Consider the following 22,388-nt stretch of genomic DNA (forward strand, 5'->3'; position numbering starts at 1 on the left):
ACTATTCCAACATTCCTAGTTAACATCACCTAGTTAAGTCTTTAAATTACACTTTAATCTGAATCAAAGACTATAGAATGATTTAAGGGACTTTGTATACAACTACCTTGCTAAATAACTAGTAAAAGATTATGCACTGACTGTCACCATGGGAAAGATAAAAAAGCAAGTATTAGAAATTAGTTAAACTATTATGTTTAAAAATGTGTTGTATTAAATCATGTGTTGATGACTCCTGCTTTGTCACGACTGAAATCAAAAATTAATAAAGGCAAAACTAAACGAGTTATTAAACGAGAATATTACTTTTACATGAGCGTGACTGAAAACTAAACTAGTTCAACGTGTTACATCTGTTTTCCGGTACTTGCCGACTGTTTGCAAGTTCAAGACTGCATTTCCTAATTCAAACCTATGTACACTTAATTTCTGATTGATAATAACCTCTGCATAGCTGAGGACTTCCTCTATTGAAAGTTTTGAAATCACTATTGAAAACAGAAGTCTAATAACAGAAGTCAACAGTGGACATTTTGATAGTGTTTCACAACATGAGCATGACTGAAGTTGAATCTTTTTATTACCTGTGTCAATTTGGGGTTAACTTCTGACAAATGCGGGGAACTGAAGTGCACACTGCGCAGCACCGTCACTGACAGAGAGAGCGAGAGTGCGCGCACGCAAGAGCGAGGGTGCGCACCACCGATGGCTGATTACGCTTCTACGTGGCGTTTTGACACAAAAATACGCGTCCAAATTTAGGGGGGGCCAGAGTGGGGGCCAAGCTTGTTGACATGGGGGCACCGGCACCCCCTGCCCCCCCCAGAACCGCCACTGCTTTGTAGCTTAATTTTTTTAACTTGTGATGCAGAGCGTCCAGAGTCCAGCAAAGCCCTGTTGCACAAAAGAGATACAAGCAATGAAAAATCAAGGTAAATCTACATGATCACAGCGCACTTTTGTCATACATTTGCTTTTCAAAACATTATTGGTTGAGTTAAGGGTATGTTTTTGTGTTTTGCTATATGAAAACATACCTAGGCAAGTAGCACATTTCAAGTTTGCAAAAATGTAGACAGGGCCCATATTTGTAGCATTTACCCAGAGCAACGTTTTTACATCTTGCAATGAACCTGGGTTGGCATTACCTATGGTCAATCTGTGCTTTTGAAAACACTATCGGTTGGGTTTAGGGAAGGCGGTGGGTGAGTGGGTCAGTCAATCAGTTGACAACGGCCTCTGGTGGATTTATGTGAGACAGGCAGGCATGAATGACACCCGGGAGAGACATTTGAAAACTCAAAAAGCGTACACAGTGGCCTCTGGTGGATTCACAAAAACGGCAAAAAAGTACCTCTTGAAACATATTTGGCACTCTTCAGAAATGTATATAGGGGTATGTTTTTAGAATTAGCCTGGCTTGTCCAATTCATGTTTCATGTTGTAGCAGATTTCATTCAAATGCACACTGAAAAGGGAACCAACTGTTTGATTTTTGTCTCTAAAAACAGCAGATGATTCGGATGCAGCTCACATTACCCTTTAACAACAGTCAGCAGGTCAGTCTTCGTGAAGTGGACTCTTGTGAAGCTTGATTGGCATCCAGCAGGATATTCTGAATGAGTTGCTTGTATCAAGTATCGTGTTTATCTCAGGAGGACAGTGTTTGGCCTGTAGTTTCCTGCTGCCTTTTCAAGTAGCGAGTTCAGGACTACTTAAACAGAGACGAGATCAGGAGGTGTTTGCTATAAGTGATGTATTGCGGATATCTTTGAGTCAGACTGGAGTAAATGAGGATGTTGGAGGTGAAAATTTGAAGTGTTGGCCTGTAGTAGATGTCAGTGGATGGAGTCCAGAGGGCAGCGGGTAGATAAGTTGGAACTGATTGGGAATGTGTGTGCTGTGGCTACTGAATGCTTCCACCTTTTCAGTGTAAAATATGTGAGATAAGTGGTGTTAGGAGGTGGATGTAGAGAGAGGTGAGAGGTGAACATGGTGTGGCAGTAAAGTGGCTATGTAACCTTTATTAAAGCCCTGTTTATTAACATGCATTTTCAGTCATCTGATCACAAGTTGTCCGCAGAGATGTATTAACATTCAAATGCGTCTCTTGAGACCACTTGTGTTTGGATTTAATTAAGTACCTTTCCTTTTGTTCCACAACATATAATACCTTCACAGGAATCATCAATAACATGGGTGCTACAGAATAAACAAACACATGTAATGCAGCTTGCAAGTTAGGGAGAAAGCAAGCAAATTAATACAGCAAGGTACGTTTTTTTATGCATTGTTTTGATGCACATTCTAGTATATTTATTTACAGTTTATTATTTTGCAAATAAAGTGACATAAACAGTCAAACAGTGGGAGAAAAACATACAGTGAATAGTGAGTAAAGAATAATAGGCAAATCAAAACAATTCAAACAAACACAATCAAAAATACGCATATACATTTATAAATACATACATACAATAGACCAATCTCTAAGGAAAAAGAGCCAAAACATTTTTATCTTTGCAACCAGAATATTTGAAAAGTGTCAAGCTTTGAAGGACAAATAATATATATATATAATATATATATATATATATACTGTAAGTGTTAGTGTGTATATACATATATATACACACTTATATATACACACTTATATAAATCTATACATATATATATATTTATATATATAGATATGTATATATATAGATGTGTAAGTCTATCTATCTATCTGTCTGTCTGTCTGTCTGTCTGTCTGTCTGTCTATCTATCTATCTATCTATCTATCTATCTATCTGTCTATATTTGCCTGTCTGTATTTCTTTTTTTACATTAAATAAATAATAATAATTGCAGTTTGTTAGTAATTATTTTGAGTTACATATGAAAGTATTAGGTGGTATTTGCAGATTTACAGCCAGAACTTTCAATATATGTCCCTGTCATTTTGTACAGAATGTGAAATGACTTAATTTATTATAGAAATAGTATATTTTAAAAAATATTTTGTGACCTTTCTTTCTGGGTATTATATTTCACATTTCAGATTTGTTCGATTTTGCAAACGTAGAATTTTTACATGTGAACAAACGGTTTCCCTTTCAGCTTCAATATAGAGGACATTTTAAGTCAAGTTTACATCATAAGATAATACTAATACTTTTAATGATACAAATATTGATAAGCAGATTTATTTTATTTATTTATTTATTTGTTTGTTTATTTGGCAGGAACAATGTACATTAATTAGCATTGCTGCAAATGCACCAGAGTTAGCCAGAAGGCTATTTTTCATCTGTTGTCCCTGGACAGATGTTAAAATTGTCACCCTAAAAAAACAATACAAGAATTATACAATCAATCAAGCATAATTAAGAAGCACTAAAATAGGTATAATTAAGTAAATCTTAATAAAAAGTGTAAATGAACAAAATAAACTAAAACACCAACATTGTGTAATAGAGAAAAGAGTAGTTAAAACATATTTAAACAACAAATCATTAAGATGGCAGGCACAAGTGGTATTAAGATAGAAAGGGAGCTATTGTATTTGTTCCATTTCCGTTTGTTCCAACAGCCAGAATAAGACGTTGCTCTGTTTCTACCAGCTTTGTTAAGGGGTGCATGGATTCGTTTTATGTGATGGCCATCTAGTGTTTGAATAGATGCATCACAGACAGAAATGCTTTTAGTGCTTGCTTCAATAAAAAAAATCTATAAAAAAATAAGGTAAGGAGAAATCTGCATACAGAGAACAATGAACCTATCAAAGAAAACAGGGATGTTTAAGTGAAATGGCATAGCTGCAGGACAGATGTGATAAAACAGATAAAACCGATTTAGAGTTAAGACAAGGAGGGAATGAGGAGAGCAGTGAATGGAGTTGATGTCAGGGTTCATATAATAAAACAAGCATGCAAGCGACACTTTCCTGAGTTCAGAATCACAACAAGAAGTTTTATGGTGCTAATTTAAAGTATATCAGCAATCAAAGTGGCAGAGAAACATGGTCAAGGTATCTTCAAGGTTATAAATGCTTTAATGATTATTCACTTATGGGCTATTATTATTAAAATGTGAAATAGCATCATTTCCCATCATTTCACAGAATCGGTGTGCACAGAAATCCGCATTTCCGCAGATTTTTAGCCCATTATTGAGTCTGTATTTACATGTGTAAATGTGTGTAAATTTATATTTATTCGTTTTTTAAATGAAACTAATATTATTATGATATAATAATACACTTTAAAGCCCAACAGTCAACTTTATCAAATGAAATGAGTGGAGTTAAATCAATATTTACAGAAAGTTAATTCTGCTCATATGAAAAGAGTTTTGAACTCAGTGTTAAAGGTAATGAGTTAATTAAAATACCTCATTACTTCAGCTTAAAAGGAGTAAGTTCACTTTACTTATATGGATTCGTTTTTTAACTCGAATGGTTTCTTGCAATTGGTTTCCTCAAACGGTTTGAGTTGCCTTAACTTATTTGGTTTTCCAGTACTTACTTGGTTTGAGTTCTCTTCATTTATTGGGTTTTAATGTGCTCAAAATGCATCATTTACTCAAATGGATTAAGTTTACAGTACTCATTACGATTAGTTTTTGAGCTTAAATTGTTTGTTGCAATCGGTTTCCTCAAATGGTTTGAGTTACCTTAGCTTTTTGGGTTTTACAGTATAGTAATATTAAAATGTTCATATGATTTATGTGCAATACAGTCTTTTAGTAGATATATTATACGAGAGACTTGCTTTGTTTACCAAAATAGTGTATCTAATTGGATTTGCATTGTAAACATTAAATAAAAGTTTCTTTTTTATATTATTATATATATTAAGTTTTTATTTATGATATGAAAAATGTCCGCAAGTTTTGTCTGGCCCTACTTATAACTTATTTACACATGTACAGTGTTACATAAATACGCACATTGTATAATACATCACTAAGAATACCTTCAACCTTTGCTAAGCATGGCCTTGACAATAAAAACACACATAACACCCAGTCAGACACCTCCGGTACATTAGGCCAGTCACATATAATCACCAGCGCTCTTTCAAGCTAAAGAAGCAAACTGCTCATTATCGTGATGACCAAGAAGAGCTTAATTTTCACTGCCCACAACGGCACAGCATCCATCACAATAAATAAAATCTCAGCGGCTCTAACAAGCATACATTTCTTCACATAATTAGAGCTACTGGTGGCAATGCAGTGTTGGTTTGTTAGCGATTTGCACTCTATATAGGGAAATGCACACATAGGCAAAAGCAGATGCATATGGAGAACGTGTTTGACAACGAGGGTGCAAAGTCACAAAATCATTCAGCGGAGATTAAAGGATGATATATTGTGCTAGGGACATTCACTTCTGTGACTGTTTCAAATTGCCTGGGCCTGTCATGCTCCTGAACTAATACGGCTTGCAACCGGAGCTCATTACAGAGACCGTTCTCACTCCATCATCCCTTCTGAATAATGATAAGGGTGTTTTGTTAGTCTTTACAGGTTTGGCCTCAAACGGAGCACCCTGTAGGATCCCACTGATTGTGTAGTAAAGCGTATTGTATAGACCTGATAATAGAGCCGTTTTGTTGGTAGCTCTGGGTATAATAAGCAGTGTGTCTTAAAGTCATAGGATTTTTTTCTTGTTTTTTTTTTCTTCTTCGAACTTTGGGAAAATCTGTTTGTTTTGTTGATTTACTGTGTTTTGTTTTGGTTCTAATGGCAGGGCTTAGAGCTGCACAATGACAGTCTCAATGAGTGTCTGAGGATTGAGGGGATGGTCATTACGCTGATGATGAGAAAGAGAAAGACAAAATCCTAAAGCATCACATCCTCTGTCCTCTTTCCGGAGAGGCTTTTGTTACCTCTTGACTAGTGTGAGGGTTGAGATGCTTTTGTTATATCTCCACACTGTTGTATTTTTGGACCTTTTTTTGTTATATCGACTTGACATTTTCTTCATTCATTCATTTATTCATTTTCTTTTCGGCTTAGTCCATTTATTAATCAGGGGTCACCACAGTGGAATGAACTGTCAACTCATCCAGCATGTTTTATGCTCTTCCAACTGCACATTTTCTTAATTTTGACTATTAATAAAATACACCTTATTATTCATCCAAAAAGCATTATTTCATACCGCTATATCACTGCTAATAATGGGATCTACCCTGAAACTGGCAGATGATCAGTACTTGTGGGTGTATGTCGGAAGATGTTCCTTACATATTTTTGCGTGACTAAATATATCAGCATGCAAACACGCAAACGGATCGAAAGCACATACTGTGGAGCATATTTTCCATATGTCTGTTTTGTAGCGACATGTAAACAGCAGTGTGTGATTGCTTTTGTGTAGGTCAAGAAGCAATTAGATGCAGCTGTGAATGAATTATGTGTGTGCGCGCAAGGACCTGATCCTGATTGTGTTGTGCAGATGTTGTGTGATACGTGCTGAAGTTAAAATAAAGGCTGCATTCTTAGCTGCGTCCACTTATCACTGGTCTGATATCAGTGAGTTCATGGGTTTGTTGTGTGAGTTTATAATTAGTTTGCTGGGGCTTGTCTGGTCACATCTGGTCATATTTTCAGCATCTACATTCACAGCTCATTTGATCCTAAATCTCAGCTGCATTATGAATGCTCATATGACTGTATTATGAATAAGATCAGTATTTTATTTGGACAGGATCAAACTTGTTGTGCAGAAAGTTTTTAGTCATTAGTTTTTTTTTTCTACATTTTATTTATTTATTTTTATTTATTTATTTCAGGGCTACACAATATATCATTTCAGCATTGATAGTCACATCGCAATAGTCACATAGTTTTACATATACATACACAAAACCATAATGCATGCACTGTTTATTTCACTTTTATCTTTGCTTTGTTGCATTTATCTATTCTTGTAGTTTGTTTATTACATTATTCATGATTCACTCCCCTACAGAATCATTCCAATAAATCAAAATTCATACATTTGGTAACACTTTAGAGATATTGGCTGCTTATTAGTACTTCTAAAGCACATGTTCTGTATGATCTTATTCTACATCCCTAATCCTACCCAATACCCAAACTACCTTACTAACTCTTGATAAGGTGCAAATTAGGAGTTTATTGGTCCAAAATGTCAAAATGGTTTGCTAAGAGAGAGAATTGAACCTTAAAATAAAGTGACAAAGTCTTTCCAAGTATATCGCAATATTTAATTGTTCACTTTCTTTTCGGCTTAGTCGCTTTATTAGCCTGGGGTCGCCACTGCGGAATGAACCGCCAACTTATTCAGCATATGTTTTTATGCAGCGGATGCCCTTCCAGCTGCAACCTATCACTGGAAAACATTCATACACTATGGACAATTTAGCTTACCAAATTCACCTATACCGCATGTTTTTGGACTCGTGGGGGAAACCGAAGCACCCGGAGGAAACCCACACCAACACGGGGAGAACATGCAAACTCCACACAGAAACGCTAACTGACCCAGCCGAGGATCGAACCTGTGACCTTCTTGCTGTCAGGCGAACGTGCTACCCACTGCACCACCGTGCAGCAAATTACAATATATTTCGCAGAAAAACAAAATATCTCAATGTCAGATTTTTCCAATACCGTCCAGCCCTAATTTATTTATTTTCATTTACTTATTAATTTTTATTATTCATTCATTTATACATACTTTACATAGTGCTCAGCATATATGAGCACACCTTGTTTCTCAGTGAATATAGACAATAGAAGCAGTAAAACAAAACTGTTATATTCATTAAAATAATAGTCATATTAATATTATTATTAAGTATTAAAATAATGATCACCTTACATCTTTAGGAATAGAAAGATAATACATTTAAACTCAAATGAGTTATTGCACTACAAAATTGCAATTAAAATTTGTTATATTTATTTGTTTCTTTTGATATTTCCCCCCAAACATATTAATTTTGATGTACAAATATTTGGACTGTAATCTTCATTTTGTGTTAGAATAGTTCCAGTTTTGGCTTTTGAACTAATCTACTTGACTAGATCTAATCTAATCTTGACTAATCTAATGTACAGCATGAGGGGTGTACATGGATGCATACATACAGTGCTCAGCATAATTGAGTATGCTATTTTTCAGAATCTAAATTCACAGCTCATTTGATCCTAAATCTTAGCTGTATTATGAATGCTCATATGACTGTATTATGAATAAGCTCAGTATTTTATTTGGACAGGATCAAACTTGTTGTGCAGAAAGTTTTTAGTCATTAGTTTTTGTTTTATTTGCACAAAGATATTATTGTAAAGGATCCTATCGAAAATATAATTTAAAAGAGAGGTGGACATAAATACTTTAAGTGGTGTACATGAATGCATACAGAGCTCAGCATAATTGAGTACCCCCTATATCGAAAACGAATATTTGTATCCATTTCTCAGTGAATATAGGCAATATACTTTGTTGCATTTAAACAATACAGATTTATTAAACAGATATATTTATTAAAATAATATTTTAGCCACCAAACATATTGAGAAATTGAAAGCTAATAGAATTAAATACAAGTTAAATATTGAAAAAAAATTACAACCTACAAAACTTCAACAATTTTTCCTTTTTTTTTTTTTATTTAAATTTATACTTAATTTAAATTTGTACTTAATATTTCTCTATAACATTCAAATTTGGGTGTACTAGTTTTTGAACCATTATTTTAAGTTATTTTGTTAGATAAGCTCCAGATTTGGCTTCAGTACTGACTAATCTTATGTATATGCACAAATATAATATTGTTTAGCTTCCTATTAAAATTATGAATTTAAAAGATAGATTTGTGAGGCGTGTACTTATATATGCTGAGCACTGTACATAACCAACAACTACAGTAATAATAATAATAAGAATAATAATAATAAGAATAAGAAAAAGTAGTAGAAGAAGAATAAAAATAGAAAGCAAATAAGAAAATTAACTCAAATATTTTTAAATGATTTTATTAGAACTTGATATGAATAGGATGACTTTATTAATTCTAGCTTTAATATTCACATAGTTCCATTTAATCAACAGAGTAGAACAGGATGTGAAGACACTGATTGGGAAGGTTTATATTGCATATCTTAAATATTCTTCATTTTTGTATGTATATTTAGAATCTGTTAGATATACAGTTGAGGTCAGAATTATTAAACCCCCTGAATTATTAGCCCCCCTGTTTATTTTTTCCCCCAATTCTCACCAACGGAGAGAAGATTTTTTTCAACATTTCTTAACAAAGTAGTGTGTTCTGTAGACTATCGGAAAAAAAATAAGAGGGCTAATAATATTGACCTTAAAATCTTTTTTTTTAATACAAACTGCTTTTATTCTAGCCAAAATAAAACAAAGGACAAAAGATATTATAGGAAATACTTAAAGAAAAAATCCTTACTCTGTTAAACATCATTTGTGAAATATTTGAAAAAGAAAATCAAATTCAACGGGGGGCTAATAATTCTGACTTCAACTCTATATACCTCATGCAAGAATCATTTTAAAATAGTGAAATCATGAAATCACCCTGTTGTTTACTTATCACATTATGAATTATTTTATTGTTTTTTTTGCTTTTTTATGTGTTGACCTGTAGGTTGGACACAAGAAAATGTACCACATAGTAGAACTGACCCTACATATGACACATGGTTTTTGCTGTCACATAATATATGATAAGCATGTGTACATTGTCCTCCTGCTGTCTCCAGTCTGTGTAAATCCCGCATCTGTGGGAGCCTCTCTCGTGGTGTCAGATCAGTTTGGAGGACAATCCTCTTTCCACATACCTGCACATTAAACCCAATCTCCTGCTGGCACCGGTAAACGGAGGTTGCTATGGATACACACCTTGCCTTGAAGAGTTGCATAATCTTCTCACCATCTTGAGATGCCTAGAGTGACAGGAGAGCCCCGCATCCAAGGGGAAGCAGGAAAAGGAGGAGCTTCCCACTCGGAGAGGTACTTAGTATTCCGTCCAGGTCTGTGTGACATCGCCCACATCTGCATGGCCAGGTGATGCCTGTGGAGAGTGGGGATTGACTGCTGAGATCCATTATTACGATCTGCTCCTAGGGGAAGCCGACCTAGTGACTGCAATGCACAATGGCCAACTCTTCTACTGTGCTCTCTCTCTATTTCTACTGCACCATTTATTTGTTTAAACACTTCTCCCTTGGGGAATTTTCCCCCTCTAACACGTTTTCAAAGAGAATGGCAGCCCGTATTACAGAAAATCTATTATTAAACCCATCCAATAGATGGAAGCAGTTCAATCCAGTGCACCGAAGAGACATTTTTGTTGTTGCCCTCTCTCGCTGTTCTATTATCCTTTTCGGTGGTCAATGCGTCATATGTTTGGAGAGGATAGAGTGTGCAGGGATGGAGGAGGAGGAGGAGGGGGAGGAGGAGGAGGAGGAGGGGGCTTCGGAGGAAGAGAAAAGAGAGGGAATAGAGGAGAACAGGTCATAGAAGACACTGGAAAGGAATCAGGGAAATCTTTCCTCTCAGTTTTCATCTGTGACCCGAAAGACCTAAAACAAGAGAAAGACGTTGTGTTAAAATGAAAGAACCAAATCTGTCTTTTTTTCCATGTGCCTTCTGTTATTCCTCATCAGTTCCAGCGCTTTTGCTTTTGCGGCAACTCTCAACCTCTCATTCTACAGCATGATCTCCTGTCTCTTTTGTTTTCCCTTGTCTTTGTCAGTGCACACAATCATTCATGTTGCTTTCTTCTATCCATCTCTTTTCTTTCCTCTCTCTCTCTCCCTCTCTCGCTCTCCCTCTCTCTCTCTCTCCGGTTCTTCAAGACAGTGCCGCTCTGCTGCTCTACATCACAGCTACTGTTCCCACTCTCCTCCACTCAGCTTCGCTCCTCTTCTCTCTGCTCCTCTCCACTCATTCAGACCGCATGCTCCCTGTCATCTCTGGCACTGTTGGGTCTGCGTGGGTTGTGGAAGTGGACCCGGACACCCTGTTTGGTCTGAAGGTGCTTTCCCGATCCTGTGGATCTGTGGGGAGGGGAGGGAGGGCAGGGAGGGGGTGCAGGTGAAGGGCTCCGAGTCTGTGGAGAAACAGGTTGTGCGGCTTTGCGGCAGGGGCTGTGGAGGGTCATGCTTCATGAGTTAAGTGGATTTCGGACAGAGACCCCTCGTGCATCGCCGCCCCAATGTGGGGCCCTTTTCCGGATGGCGGGAACGTCCGGCCGGGAGCGACGAACCAGCTGGATGCTCCTCGGCCACTCAACTGGACCATACGGAAACTGTGCCATGCAGCCTTCCTCCCGTCTGTGCGCCTGCTTAAGGTACCCGTGGGATGGGAAGATGGGGGGAGGAAAGAGACAAAGAGGTCTCTTTTTAAAGCTTAGCAAAGAGTCTTTTAGGCTTGAGATGTTTGTTAAAATGATGATCAAAAGAGTAGATGTAAGAAGAGTCTCTTTTTAAGCAGATTTGAGTTTTTCTGATGCATTGTCCCTCATAGAACGAGTGCTATGACTTACGGGATTGATTCTCTAAAAAATTCAGAGCTTCATAGAGCTTTTTCTTGCAGTGCAGTGAACCAGCTAACTTCTCAGTCTTTTTTTTTTAAGGACAGGTACTCTACTCATGTGGAAGTATATTGTGAGAGTCTGAAGTGTTGCGGTCTAGCAGCTAAATTAAAAATCGCATCATGTGGTTTGCAATAAGTGCTGTCAGCCTCTCCAGAGGCATGCTTTATTGCTTTCACTCAAATCATTTACTACTTGCACATGCCCTACATTACCAGCAATACGCACAAATCAAAAACTTATCAGTTGTCAGAGAGATAACGATTATTACCTTTGCTGTGATATTTTGCACAGAAGTGATAGCTAATCATTAGTAATAAAGCTTTACCATACGCTTGGGACCACATTGATAGTTGCTTTCTGAGAAGTAAAGCTCCAGAGAGATCTCTGCTGGTAGTATAGTAGTGGATTTCAGTATCGTGTAATACTTTTCTTGTACTGTTGTCAGTGATCATACATGTTTGCTCATATTAGCAAGTACTACAGTAATAATAATGCAGAATAGATTACACAGACATACATTTAGCGCTCTCAGGAGTGAAATCCTCCTCAGGTCATGACTCACAGTGCTATCAGTGGATCATTCTGTTCTTGCTTCTGTGTTTCCACACTGGAGGTGTAGTATTACAGAAAACTGTTACAGAATGTCGTGAGCTGGCTGTGAAGGACTGGATTATATTTAGATTTCCAGACAAAGAAATTTGTAGGAAGTCATTGGCATCTAAAAATGAAACACTTAGGCTCTTTTATTTCTTTCTTTATTTTTACATATTATATACTTCCTTTATAAAGATAGTCTTTCAAAGGTGCTGCAGTTCTTTCAGTGACATTTTGTAACTCTTACTTTTCTAATGTGTGGTGTAACAAAATTGGGATTTTATTATAGATTTGTTATATTAATTAATCTGCTAGGGTGTTTCTATTTTTATTTCAGCGTAATTTTGTTATGATGTCACACTGTATAAGTAGATAAAAGTAAACTTCTGCGAAGCTTTATAAAGTTCAGAATTTATTACAGTTATTTATGTACAAAACAAACATAATAGCTTGTCTAATGTGTGTTATATAGCATAATAGTCAGATTCTGGAAATAAAAAATCTTTTCTCCATAAAAAAATAGATTTTTAGCAGTAACTGATCAACCTTTAATGGCAGACCTGTTGTAAGCTCCATGGTTGTAAATCAACTGCATATGTGGATTTTGTCTAATCCATCTTGGACACATCTTGGACCTAGTCTGGACAATCGTGATATTATTGTTGCACATTTTCAATTCAGTTATCATTGGCAGTGTTTCAATTGCATTTCAATGACACGTGGTGCACAATCACCTCACGGTCTGCATGTTCTCCCCGTGTTCGCGTGGGTTTCCTCCGGGTGCTCCGGTTTTCCCTACAGTCCAAGGAAACGCGCTATCGGTGAATTGAATAAACTGTGTTGGCCATACTGTATGTGTGTGAATGAGTGTGTATGGATGTTTCCCAGTACTGGGTTGCAGCATGGAAGGGCATACGCTGCATAAAACATATGCTAGATTAGTTGGCAGTTCATTCCTCTGTGGTGACCCCAGGTTAATAAAGGGATTAAGCCAAAGGAAAATGAATGAATAGTTGCATTTCATAGCTGCAAGTGCTTTTCAGTAAATGTCTCTTCGCTTGTGCATCTGAATCGTAAAAGTGTGTGAGATGCGTTTGTGTTTTGCATAAAACATTATCTATTGCCGAGTTACATAACAGTTGTGGGTGGGAATTTAGATTGATCACTGTTTACCAATGCAGCATATTTGACCTATTGTTGACTTGTTTTTGACCTACAGGAGAATGTTTTTGATTGCGCAGGGGATAGAGCGCAGGTGTGTTTTAAGCCGCAGGTGATCTGTGTAGGTGACTGACCAGAGGAGTTGAGGATTACAGCAGTTGAAAAGACTCCTGTCCTACATATGAGATTATCTCAGGGATGAGTAAACAGCTGTATATTTGTCCAGCTCTGCCGAGGTGTACATAGGTTTTCAATAGAGCACAGAGGAGGTGGGTGGGTGTTTCACTATTTGTGCATGTAATCCTATGTTTGTGAGTACATATGTGTGTGTGTGTGTGTATGTGTGAGAGAGATAGAGAAAAAGATAGTTCAATAGCAACACCACCGTCCTTCTGGATGTAATGAAAACACCTCAGAGCAAATGAAGGTTTGTGACTGATGTGGCTCTGTCTGTCATCTCACTGGAGCTAATCTAATTTGCTGATGCCTTCGTGGGTTATCAGGGAACACAGGTAATGAATCAGACGCTGTGGCAGGTTGCACCAATTTCATGTGGTTTGCATTCACAAGTTTCTGTAGGAATGGATATGTGGAAATACACTACTCCCTCATTTTTTGTTGTTGTTGTTGATCCAAATCGGTTTGTTGTTATTTTTCCATACAACACAATGGGAGGACTCTTCTACTTTCTGCACATATATAGTTTAGAGTGACACTAAACTCTGCCTTGCTGCAGTTTCTTACGATATTATCATAAAAATACTGCATACAACTATATTGAGTGTGTTCTGAGTGAATAGTTGCTTTGTGTGAGCTGAAGATGACATTTTAATCATTAATAGAAGATATTTCCTTCCTTTAGGTTCGAATAGGTTTTTAGTTGCATCCTCCATCCTATATTTAAACGGAAATGATGTTCTCCCATGCATGTGCAATATAATTTAAAAAAACTGTGGTGTCAAGTCAGTGAGAAATGCCAGATGTGTGTGGTGTAATATTACGTGGTGTTTAAATGTTAAATGACTTCATGCTCGGTAACCAGCAGCCAAATGTGAGTGTTCTATGTTAACATGAAAACAAATCAAATAGATAATTTTTTACTTTTATAATTAAGGTCTATTAAGGAAAAACTTACATATATGACTGTTAACTGTAGAATCTACAGTTTGCCAGTAACTTACTGTAAATCAGTTACAGCAAAATACTGTATTTACATGTAAGGGCCATTTCTATTTACAGTATTGTGTATCTTTACTGTGGAATACACAAATTGTAACTTTAAAATACAGTAACATACTGCATAACTGTCCTACAGTAAAATACAGTTCATTTTAGAGTAAAGTACTGTGCAATTTACAAAAATCGTTAACATTGTGGTATTTTTGTCTGTTTTGCAGCCCGACAGCTGTGATTGGTTTAAAGTGTAATATGGCGATGATTCTTATCATTTTGTACCATAGAAAGATAAATATCAGAGTAAAATTTCTATTTTTTTTTACAAGTGCATTAGGCTGATACATACCTTTATGCTAGAAACATTTGAAATATGTTTTTGCAAGTGAGTTTAATGTACAACACTTTTCTTTCTTATTTTTTATTTATTTTTTGTTGACATTGCCCATTAACTAGACATTAATGTTGTTTACCGATGATGAGTCTGTGGGCTCTATTTTAATGATCTAGGCGCAAAGTCTAAAGTGCAGGGCGCGAAAGCATTAAGGGCGTGTTCTAATCCACTTTTGCTGTTTTAAGGATGGAAAAATATGCTTTGCGGTGCATGGTCTAACAGGGTTGTGCTTTTTCTCTTAACGTGGCACCATGGCGCATTTGCTATTTACATGGCGGACTTTGTAAGTGGAAAAACTGAAAGCTTCACTGTATTATAGGCAGGTGTGTGATATGGCCCTATATTTGTAAATTAATGTAGTGATGTAAGACTTCTTCCTCAAAAGAGCATTTCCATCTGGTGTGTTTTTGTCAGGTGAAAAAGACAGTGATTAATGAGCTGTATAGCATGAAATGAAGTTATGTTTTGTGCGTGCATGTTTAACTTTAAGTCTGCTCTCTAATCCAACAACTGTTGCATACAGTATTTACATAAGTGTTTATGTAAAGTTTGGTAACAAATTTCACGATTCATTTAGCATTGGGATGTGTGCAATTGGATTAGACGGTTCTCATCAGCTCAGTACATTGTTTAAAGACATCTGTCAATTATGTGGTAATTAAGATGAATAATATGTGGGCATGTTGAATGCTGGAGTGAAAGCAACAGACATAATGAATCCTGTGTGTAAACATGCACATATATTACTTCATATATGTGATATGTTTGATGCATATCTAATGTTACCTCATGGCTATTAGGCCTGTCACAATAATCAATATATCAACTTTTTGCTCAACACATGATCATGACCTCAATTATTTTTGGTGATGCAATATATATCCTCCATAAAGACAATAAACACATTCTAGTAACATTTTAGCTGATTGTGCAACATCTCTATCTCTATTGGAGGTGTCCGTCTCGGTATGGTTAAAATAAACACTATAGTATTTACTATAAATTACTACAGTACATTTTCATGTAGTGTCTGACAACTGAAAATAGATCTGACTGCAAATATTGAAGCCTCTGTTACTTTTTTATCTTGCACTTTTTTATTAAAATTTATTATTATTTTTTATTTAGAATATGCGTTTTCACATTCTGAATCAAATGCCTAATTAATAAATTGATAAAATGTTAAATTAAATGTTAATTAAATTAAATTAAATATTCTTAAGTATGAAATATGATGTGTTCTTTAGAAGAGAGTACTTGCATTGTGATGATATTATATTGAGTGGCATAAAATGGTCTTAAAATGACAATAATATGGTTTATCGCAATATATTTTGGTGCAATATATCGTACAAAAAAAAAAAACACATATCGTGAAGGTCAAATGGCTATCGCCGTGAAAGACTTTATATGTGGATTTTATTCTCTTTTTTACTTTTTGTTTTAATTTGCACCACTTTTTTTTTTTTTTAAGTGATCCATGACTGAAGTTTCATATATATCTTACATATTTCTCATATCCACTAGCCTGAGTAAACTCATTATGTCAGATAGGATATTCAGACTGCACAGCACTGAATATTTCAGTCACCTTCAATTATTTATTGCCAGTTTATTTTCAATTATGTATTACCCTTTGCTTTAATATTAAAGATTACAGGAGTTATTATCAGCATTAAGAAAAGTATTTAATCTGATTTATGATGAGCCACGTCTAAAGACAAATACAGCCTCCCTGCTGTCCTCATAGAGCTTTAAAAAGCTAAGACACACATCAGAGCAAATATCTTTAGGCTTGGTGGCAGGTGTTGAGACTACATACTGTATATTGAATATTATCACTTTGACACACTCTGACAATCTCATCTTTCTCTCGTCCTCTCTCTTTGACTCACTGTCATGTCTCTTGTTTCTACTTTCATTGTGTTCTAAGGTGATTTTTACTTTGATATACTAAAAGAAATTACTCAACAGGATTAATTCACACAAACATATTTATTCAGTGATATCAACCTGAATTTGAAGATCTATAACTCAATTAAATTATTATATTATTGTATATAAAACAAAGTAATAATGCATTAGTTCCCTAACAAGACAAATACAAAGGCAAAATGCATCAATTTCACAAAGGTCACTTGCACGCTTGCTTATATCATTTTGCAGAAATGTGGTTCATGTGAATTTTATTAAAAGACTAATCTAAGAAATGTCTTGATTTTGATTGTATTGGTGGATTTCAACTTCTAAATTGAAAGTGTGCTGTTTTCTTTCACTACTTGAATTTTCTTTGCTGTTTATCTATTGATTAGTATTTTGCGTGTGTGGGTATGTTGTGTGTGACAGAAATAATGTACGTTTCTGACTGTTGTCAGCTTTTTTAAGTGGAAAAGTGGGCATCTTTTTCTTTTGTGATTGTAATAACAGCAAAAACGGTGTCTGGAAATGAACTGTAATAATTATGCTTCTGGGCTTATGCAGAGTTTGCAGCAGTAATCTTGGGTAAGTCTGACCCAGATATTAGACTTACTGAGCTTCCACTCTGGCCTCTGCTGTTAGTGTACTGAGGGTTTATTTGGCGGTGTACTGTCTTATGATGTGTTATTAATAATTCACAGGTCCACCTTAATGAGCTCAGGTGGGACTACTACTACGGCTTTGGTTGCATAATGATATTTATTTGAAATTACGAGAAGGTGGTCAGCTCATCATTGACAGGTTTCTACTCATTCAATCAATTAAAATAAAAGACAGGCTGGTAAATCTTCCCATAGAGACACTTGAGGAGTGACTTTCTGAAGCTTTTCTTTGATCACGGAGACCTTCGAAAACATAGGCCTGACCTTGCTTTGATAAATGATGCACGGCTTTTAAAAAGGTTCACGAAAAAACATCTTGATGTCTGAACAAAATAAATTTTACACAGCTTTCATGAGTCAAATCTGTCGAATGTGCAAATCCGAGCAGAAAAAGAGCACCAACTGCTTGAAAGAAAAGACTTCTGTCGGACTTTGTGGTTCAGAAAATGTCTGTTAAAAGCGTGAACAATTTCTCTGTAGTCAATCCATCTTTAGTTTTTTGAGCGCTAAAGCAAATCTTGAAGTGACTGTTGACCCAGAAATGAGAACTAACACTATCATTTACTCACCCTCATGGCATTCCAAACTTGTATGTGTTGCTTGCTTCTGTTGACCATAAAATGTTGTCATGTAATGAAAGCAACTAATGAATGCACTGAAAAAAATTATTCAAAGATGATTCCTTGGATTTACTCAATTTTTTTACGTTAAGTGGCTGTAAACAATTTACTTGGGCTGAATTTAAACAAACAAATTAAGTTGAACATTGCTCAATTTAATTTGTTTGTTTAAATTCAACACAAATAAATATTTTGAAACAGTTTTGCATGCAACACTTTTTTCAGTGAGTGACTTTAATTGATCAAAAAACACTGATATATAGTTTTTTTAAGAAATAAACTAAATTAAATATACTTTTAGACTATCCATTTATCATAATTTAAAGGAGAAATATGGAATATTCTATTCATAAGATTTCAGCAGATTTCATCACAAAGATAACAGAAGCTGTTCTACATGTTTAATCATTTTAGTGCTGTAACTGTTTGATTCTGTTTGGTTAAATAGTAATAATATTTTTTAGCTGTTCTCAAAGGTATTTAGAACCAACTGGAAAAATACTGGTAGCTATGTTGGCTTTTGTCTAAAACGGCACCAAGATAGAAAAAGTAAAAAATTCACTTCAATAACCATTTTTACAGTTGCTATTGGTAATAATTTACAAGATAATTACAAACATGTTCCTTACAAAGTGAAAACATGCCCTGAAATTCCCTGAAAATCAGCATCAGAGAGTATATGCCAAATATTGCCTTAAAAGGCACCTGCGATGAAAATCATCTTTCTTTCTATCTCTCTCTCTCTCTCTCTCTCTCTCTCTCTCTCTCTCTCTCTCTCTCTCTCTCTCTCTCTCTCTCTCTCTCTCTCTCTCTCTCTATATATATATATATATATATATATATATATATAAAATAAACAATAACACAAACAGAACAAACAAACAGAAAAAGGAACAAATGCCAATACACCGACAGTCAGACACAACAATAGTACAGTATCATCCAGAAAGCATAAGAGAGAAAAACAATTGACTGTTTGGACAGAACTGTGTGTAGGTATAGTGTGTCCGATGATACTATGTCATAATGGGGTGATATAAAGATAATAATTTTTTTTTTTTTTCCTGTTGTTAAAAAAGGATACAAATCCCTCCTATTTTGAGGCCCACCACAACGTGACGTAAGAGTGCGGTTTCCCCGCCCACCACTTAGCTTGCTTGTTGAGCTTGCTGTGATCATCAATCATCATCACACGTGAACAAGAATGAGTTTTATATAGTTTAATACTATATTATAACAGTGTGTGTGCGCGTGAACTTTGTAACGAAATTGTGTGTGTCTCATCGTTGCAGAAAGGACTGAATTAACTCCACAACAAATACATCAAATAATCATTGGGAAAGTTCTTACAGTAGTATTTCTCACGTTACGTGAGATCTTCTGCCTTCATGTCTGTCACTGTGCTGTTTGACACAGCCAGAGATTGAGGCACACTCTGACAGGCACGTGGGAACAGTAGGCGAGGAAAACTACCATTAAAGGCACAGGCAACAAGTATTTAAAGCAAAAAATTCCAGCATTCTGAAAGGTCTAATAAAAAATCTGATGGGTGTTTTAAGCTGAAACTTTACAGACACATTCTGGAGACACAAAAGACTTATCTTAAATCTTGACAATATGGTGGAATAGGTGCTCTTTAATGTAAATTGGCTTAATTGCCTTAAATAAATCTGGGCCTGATGAGTACCATGTGCTTTTATTACTAGATAGAATATTAAATGGAAAAAAACATTGCATCACTAAGCAGCTCCTCCTGGTTTGCTGCAGTTTTCCTGGAAAACATTCACAGTTTCAGTGATTAGGCGAAACGGGACAGTCTTCCCTCCCTCTTTCTAAATGGAGGATTTGGAATCAGCCTCCTACAGTAGGCAAATCTTGAATGGGCTCTGAACGGGACCGGCCCTTTGAAGTTGGCCAGAAGTAATAAGCTTCCCTCATCTTTAAAATGTGCGGTAAAATGTGCCGCATAGCCGTGTCAAAGACGTATGCGGTGAGATTCTCAGGGACGGAAACCACTTTTAATCTTTTTTTCCCCACTGCTCTTGTCTTTGCTCTTGCAGATAGTCTCTAGGCGCCTGATCCGATCAAGTATATCCTCCTCATGCATGCCCTGTCAGCGTGTTTGATAGGTGTGAGGTGTGTGTGTCCATTTACACTGTACGATTTGTGTGGCCAGAATAAATTGAATATGTGAACACAGAAAATGAGAGTGGAACCAAGGGCTATTTTCAGGAACCTCTCTCTTTCTTATATCGTTATATTGAGTACACGCACACACACAGTCCCCACGTTTCAGATTTAATGGATATTGGACCTGTGCTCCAGTTTCTTTCTCATTCTTTAAAGTGAGCTATTTCAGTCTCTTCACCCTTGAGTCCCAGATCCAGCCCTCCGCCACAGCTGTCCCGGCTCACCACACCTCCTCTTCACTCAATCACTCCCTCACATTCCTACACAATCGTCCCTATCCTTCCACGTCCTTGATTTATTCATTCATTTCATCTGCTTATGAAGCCGGACAGCAAGTTATCTCAATTGTCTGCGGCGCGAATGACTTGCCTGCGTGTAACCCGGTCGAGCCTAGAATAGCTTTTACAGTTTCAGGAATAGAAAACACATGGGGCTTCACCCTGTCTGCTAAAACACCTCCTTTTCACCTCACGAAACAGAAGTTCCCATCTGAACTCTACTGTAAAGGTGAGCACAAGGCACGACTTGATTGTTCATGGTGACAGCATACAAGCTTGTTTCTGCCTCCCTGCCTGTTTCTCTTTCTGTCTGTCTGTCTAAAGTATTTTCTATAAGTCGCTATTGTGTGACTATAATACATCCGCTTCTGTCTATATATTTTTATCTTTCCAATTCATTGGTCTGTCATTTAATCGATATGTTAGTGTATATCCAAACCTATTTTATATGCAGTTTCCCTCATAGTAATATATGGATGGAATCCTGGCTTGTGGCGCCTTTTGTAATGTAAATTCATCACTAAAACAATCTTTGAAAATGAGCTGACTGTGTCTGTTTGTGCATATATATAGCCCCTGGCTATGTACTGTATATGTGAGTGTAGGTATTGTGTTTTTTGTGTGTAGGCTAGATGTGTGTCCATACCACTACCTCTCTATTTGTGGACATTAATTTGAAATAGAATACAGTATTATCTTGAAACCTGAAAGCAGAATCTTCCCACTCAGTGCAGAGCTAGTGGCATTGAACCATTATAATCCTACGCGAAAAAATGACACGAGCAACAAAAAAAGCTGACAATGAAGGCATTTCCCAGATTAACTGTAATGGGGTGTTGGTATAAAGAGTTTTGGTTGGCGTATACATGACAGCCTGTTCTTGTTTCTCAGTTGGTTTCTTCATTATAATTCATAAAGTAATAGAAAGTGAGCTCATAGGGAGCAAGTTAAGTTAACATATTGTATTCAACATAAAATCCTTTAAATAATGACGAGCATTCAGTCCTGCCCAAGACAGTAACATTACTGACACTGTGAGTTTGGGACGACACTTTCTCTTTCATGACCTATGGCAATGTTTGAAAAATCTGTTTAAAAGCACTAGTTTTGCTTTTCGGTTTCTTGACACTAATGGCCAGAGTTGGGTGTAACGCGTTCCACAGTAATGTGTTATTGTATTCTAATTACATTTTTGAGGATCGCAATAATGTAATGAATTGCATTTTAAATTTGTATAATTTGATTACAGTTACTAAAGTCAATGTAATTACATTACTTGCATTACAAATAGTTTTTTTTTGGTAGAAAAAAATGCTTATTTTAAATGACGTTTTCTGCTGCAACATCAGTTAATAAGCATGCACTTTTAAATTGCTGGAGAATGCGAGCTGAAGTCGTTGCTGTCCAGAGTGGCTGCTTCTTCAAGTAGAAATACAGACATCACTTTGATTTCATTGAGCGTAAAAACAAAAATATTGCTGTGAAATGCAGTCTATGTCCAGTCTCTAAAGAACTTTTGACTGCTTTTAACTTGACAATACTCGTCACCAAGGAGGACACCGGCACCCCAAAACACAGTGGCTCAACTCAGCCTAAACAGGCTAAATTGAATTTTTGTGCAGGATTGGGAGTGAAGGTACCTTCTGAATGTGAAGAGAAGAGTAGCTGCTTATGACGCTGTTCACATATCACGTCTTTTGCGCTCATATCAAGAGCCCATATTGCATGCGTGCAAATTGGGAGCACATATTTGGCATGTGCGCATTTCTCAGGCGCACTAAGTTGAAAACCGTGTGTCATGTGACAAGAAC

The 22,388-nt window shown here is 36.3% G+C and overlaps 1 protein-coding gene across 2 annotated transcripts in view; it reads left to right on the forward strand.

Moving 5' to 3' along the window:
* Positions 1–11,057: 11,057 nt before the first annotated feature.
* The window catches only part of trpm3 (transient receptor potential cation channel, subfamily M, member 3), a 194,219-nt gene continuing 182,888 nt past the window's right edge, over positions 11,058–22,388 (forward strand). The window contains exon 1 of one of the 2 annotated variants that reach the window (XM_056457789.1): positions 11,058–11,342. In XM_056457789.1, coding sequence (XP_056313764.1) covers positions 11,208–11,342 — 135 coding nt within the window. In that variant the 5' untranslated portion in view covers positions 11,058–11,207. The remainder of the gene's footprint in view (positions 11,343–22,388) is intronic. The other variant, XM_056457790.1, reaches the window with a different exon arrangement.

This window comes from Danio aesculapii, chromosome 5 (genome assembly GCF_903798145.1).
Source record: "Danio aesculapii chromosome 5, fDanAes4.1, whole genome shotgun sequence".
NCBI lineage: Eukaryota > Metazoa > Chordata > Actinopteri > Cypriniformes > Danionidae > Danio > Danio aesculapii.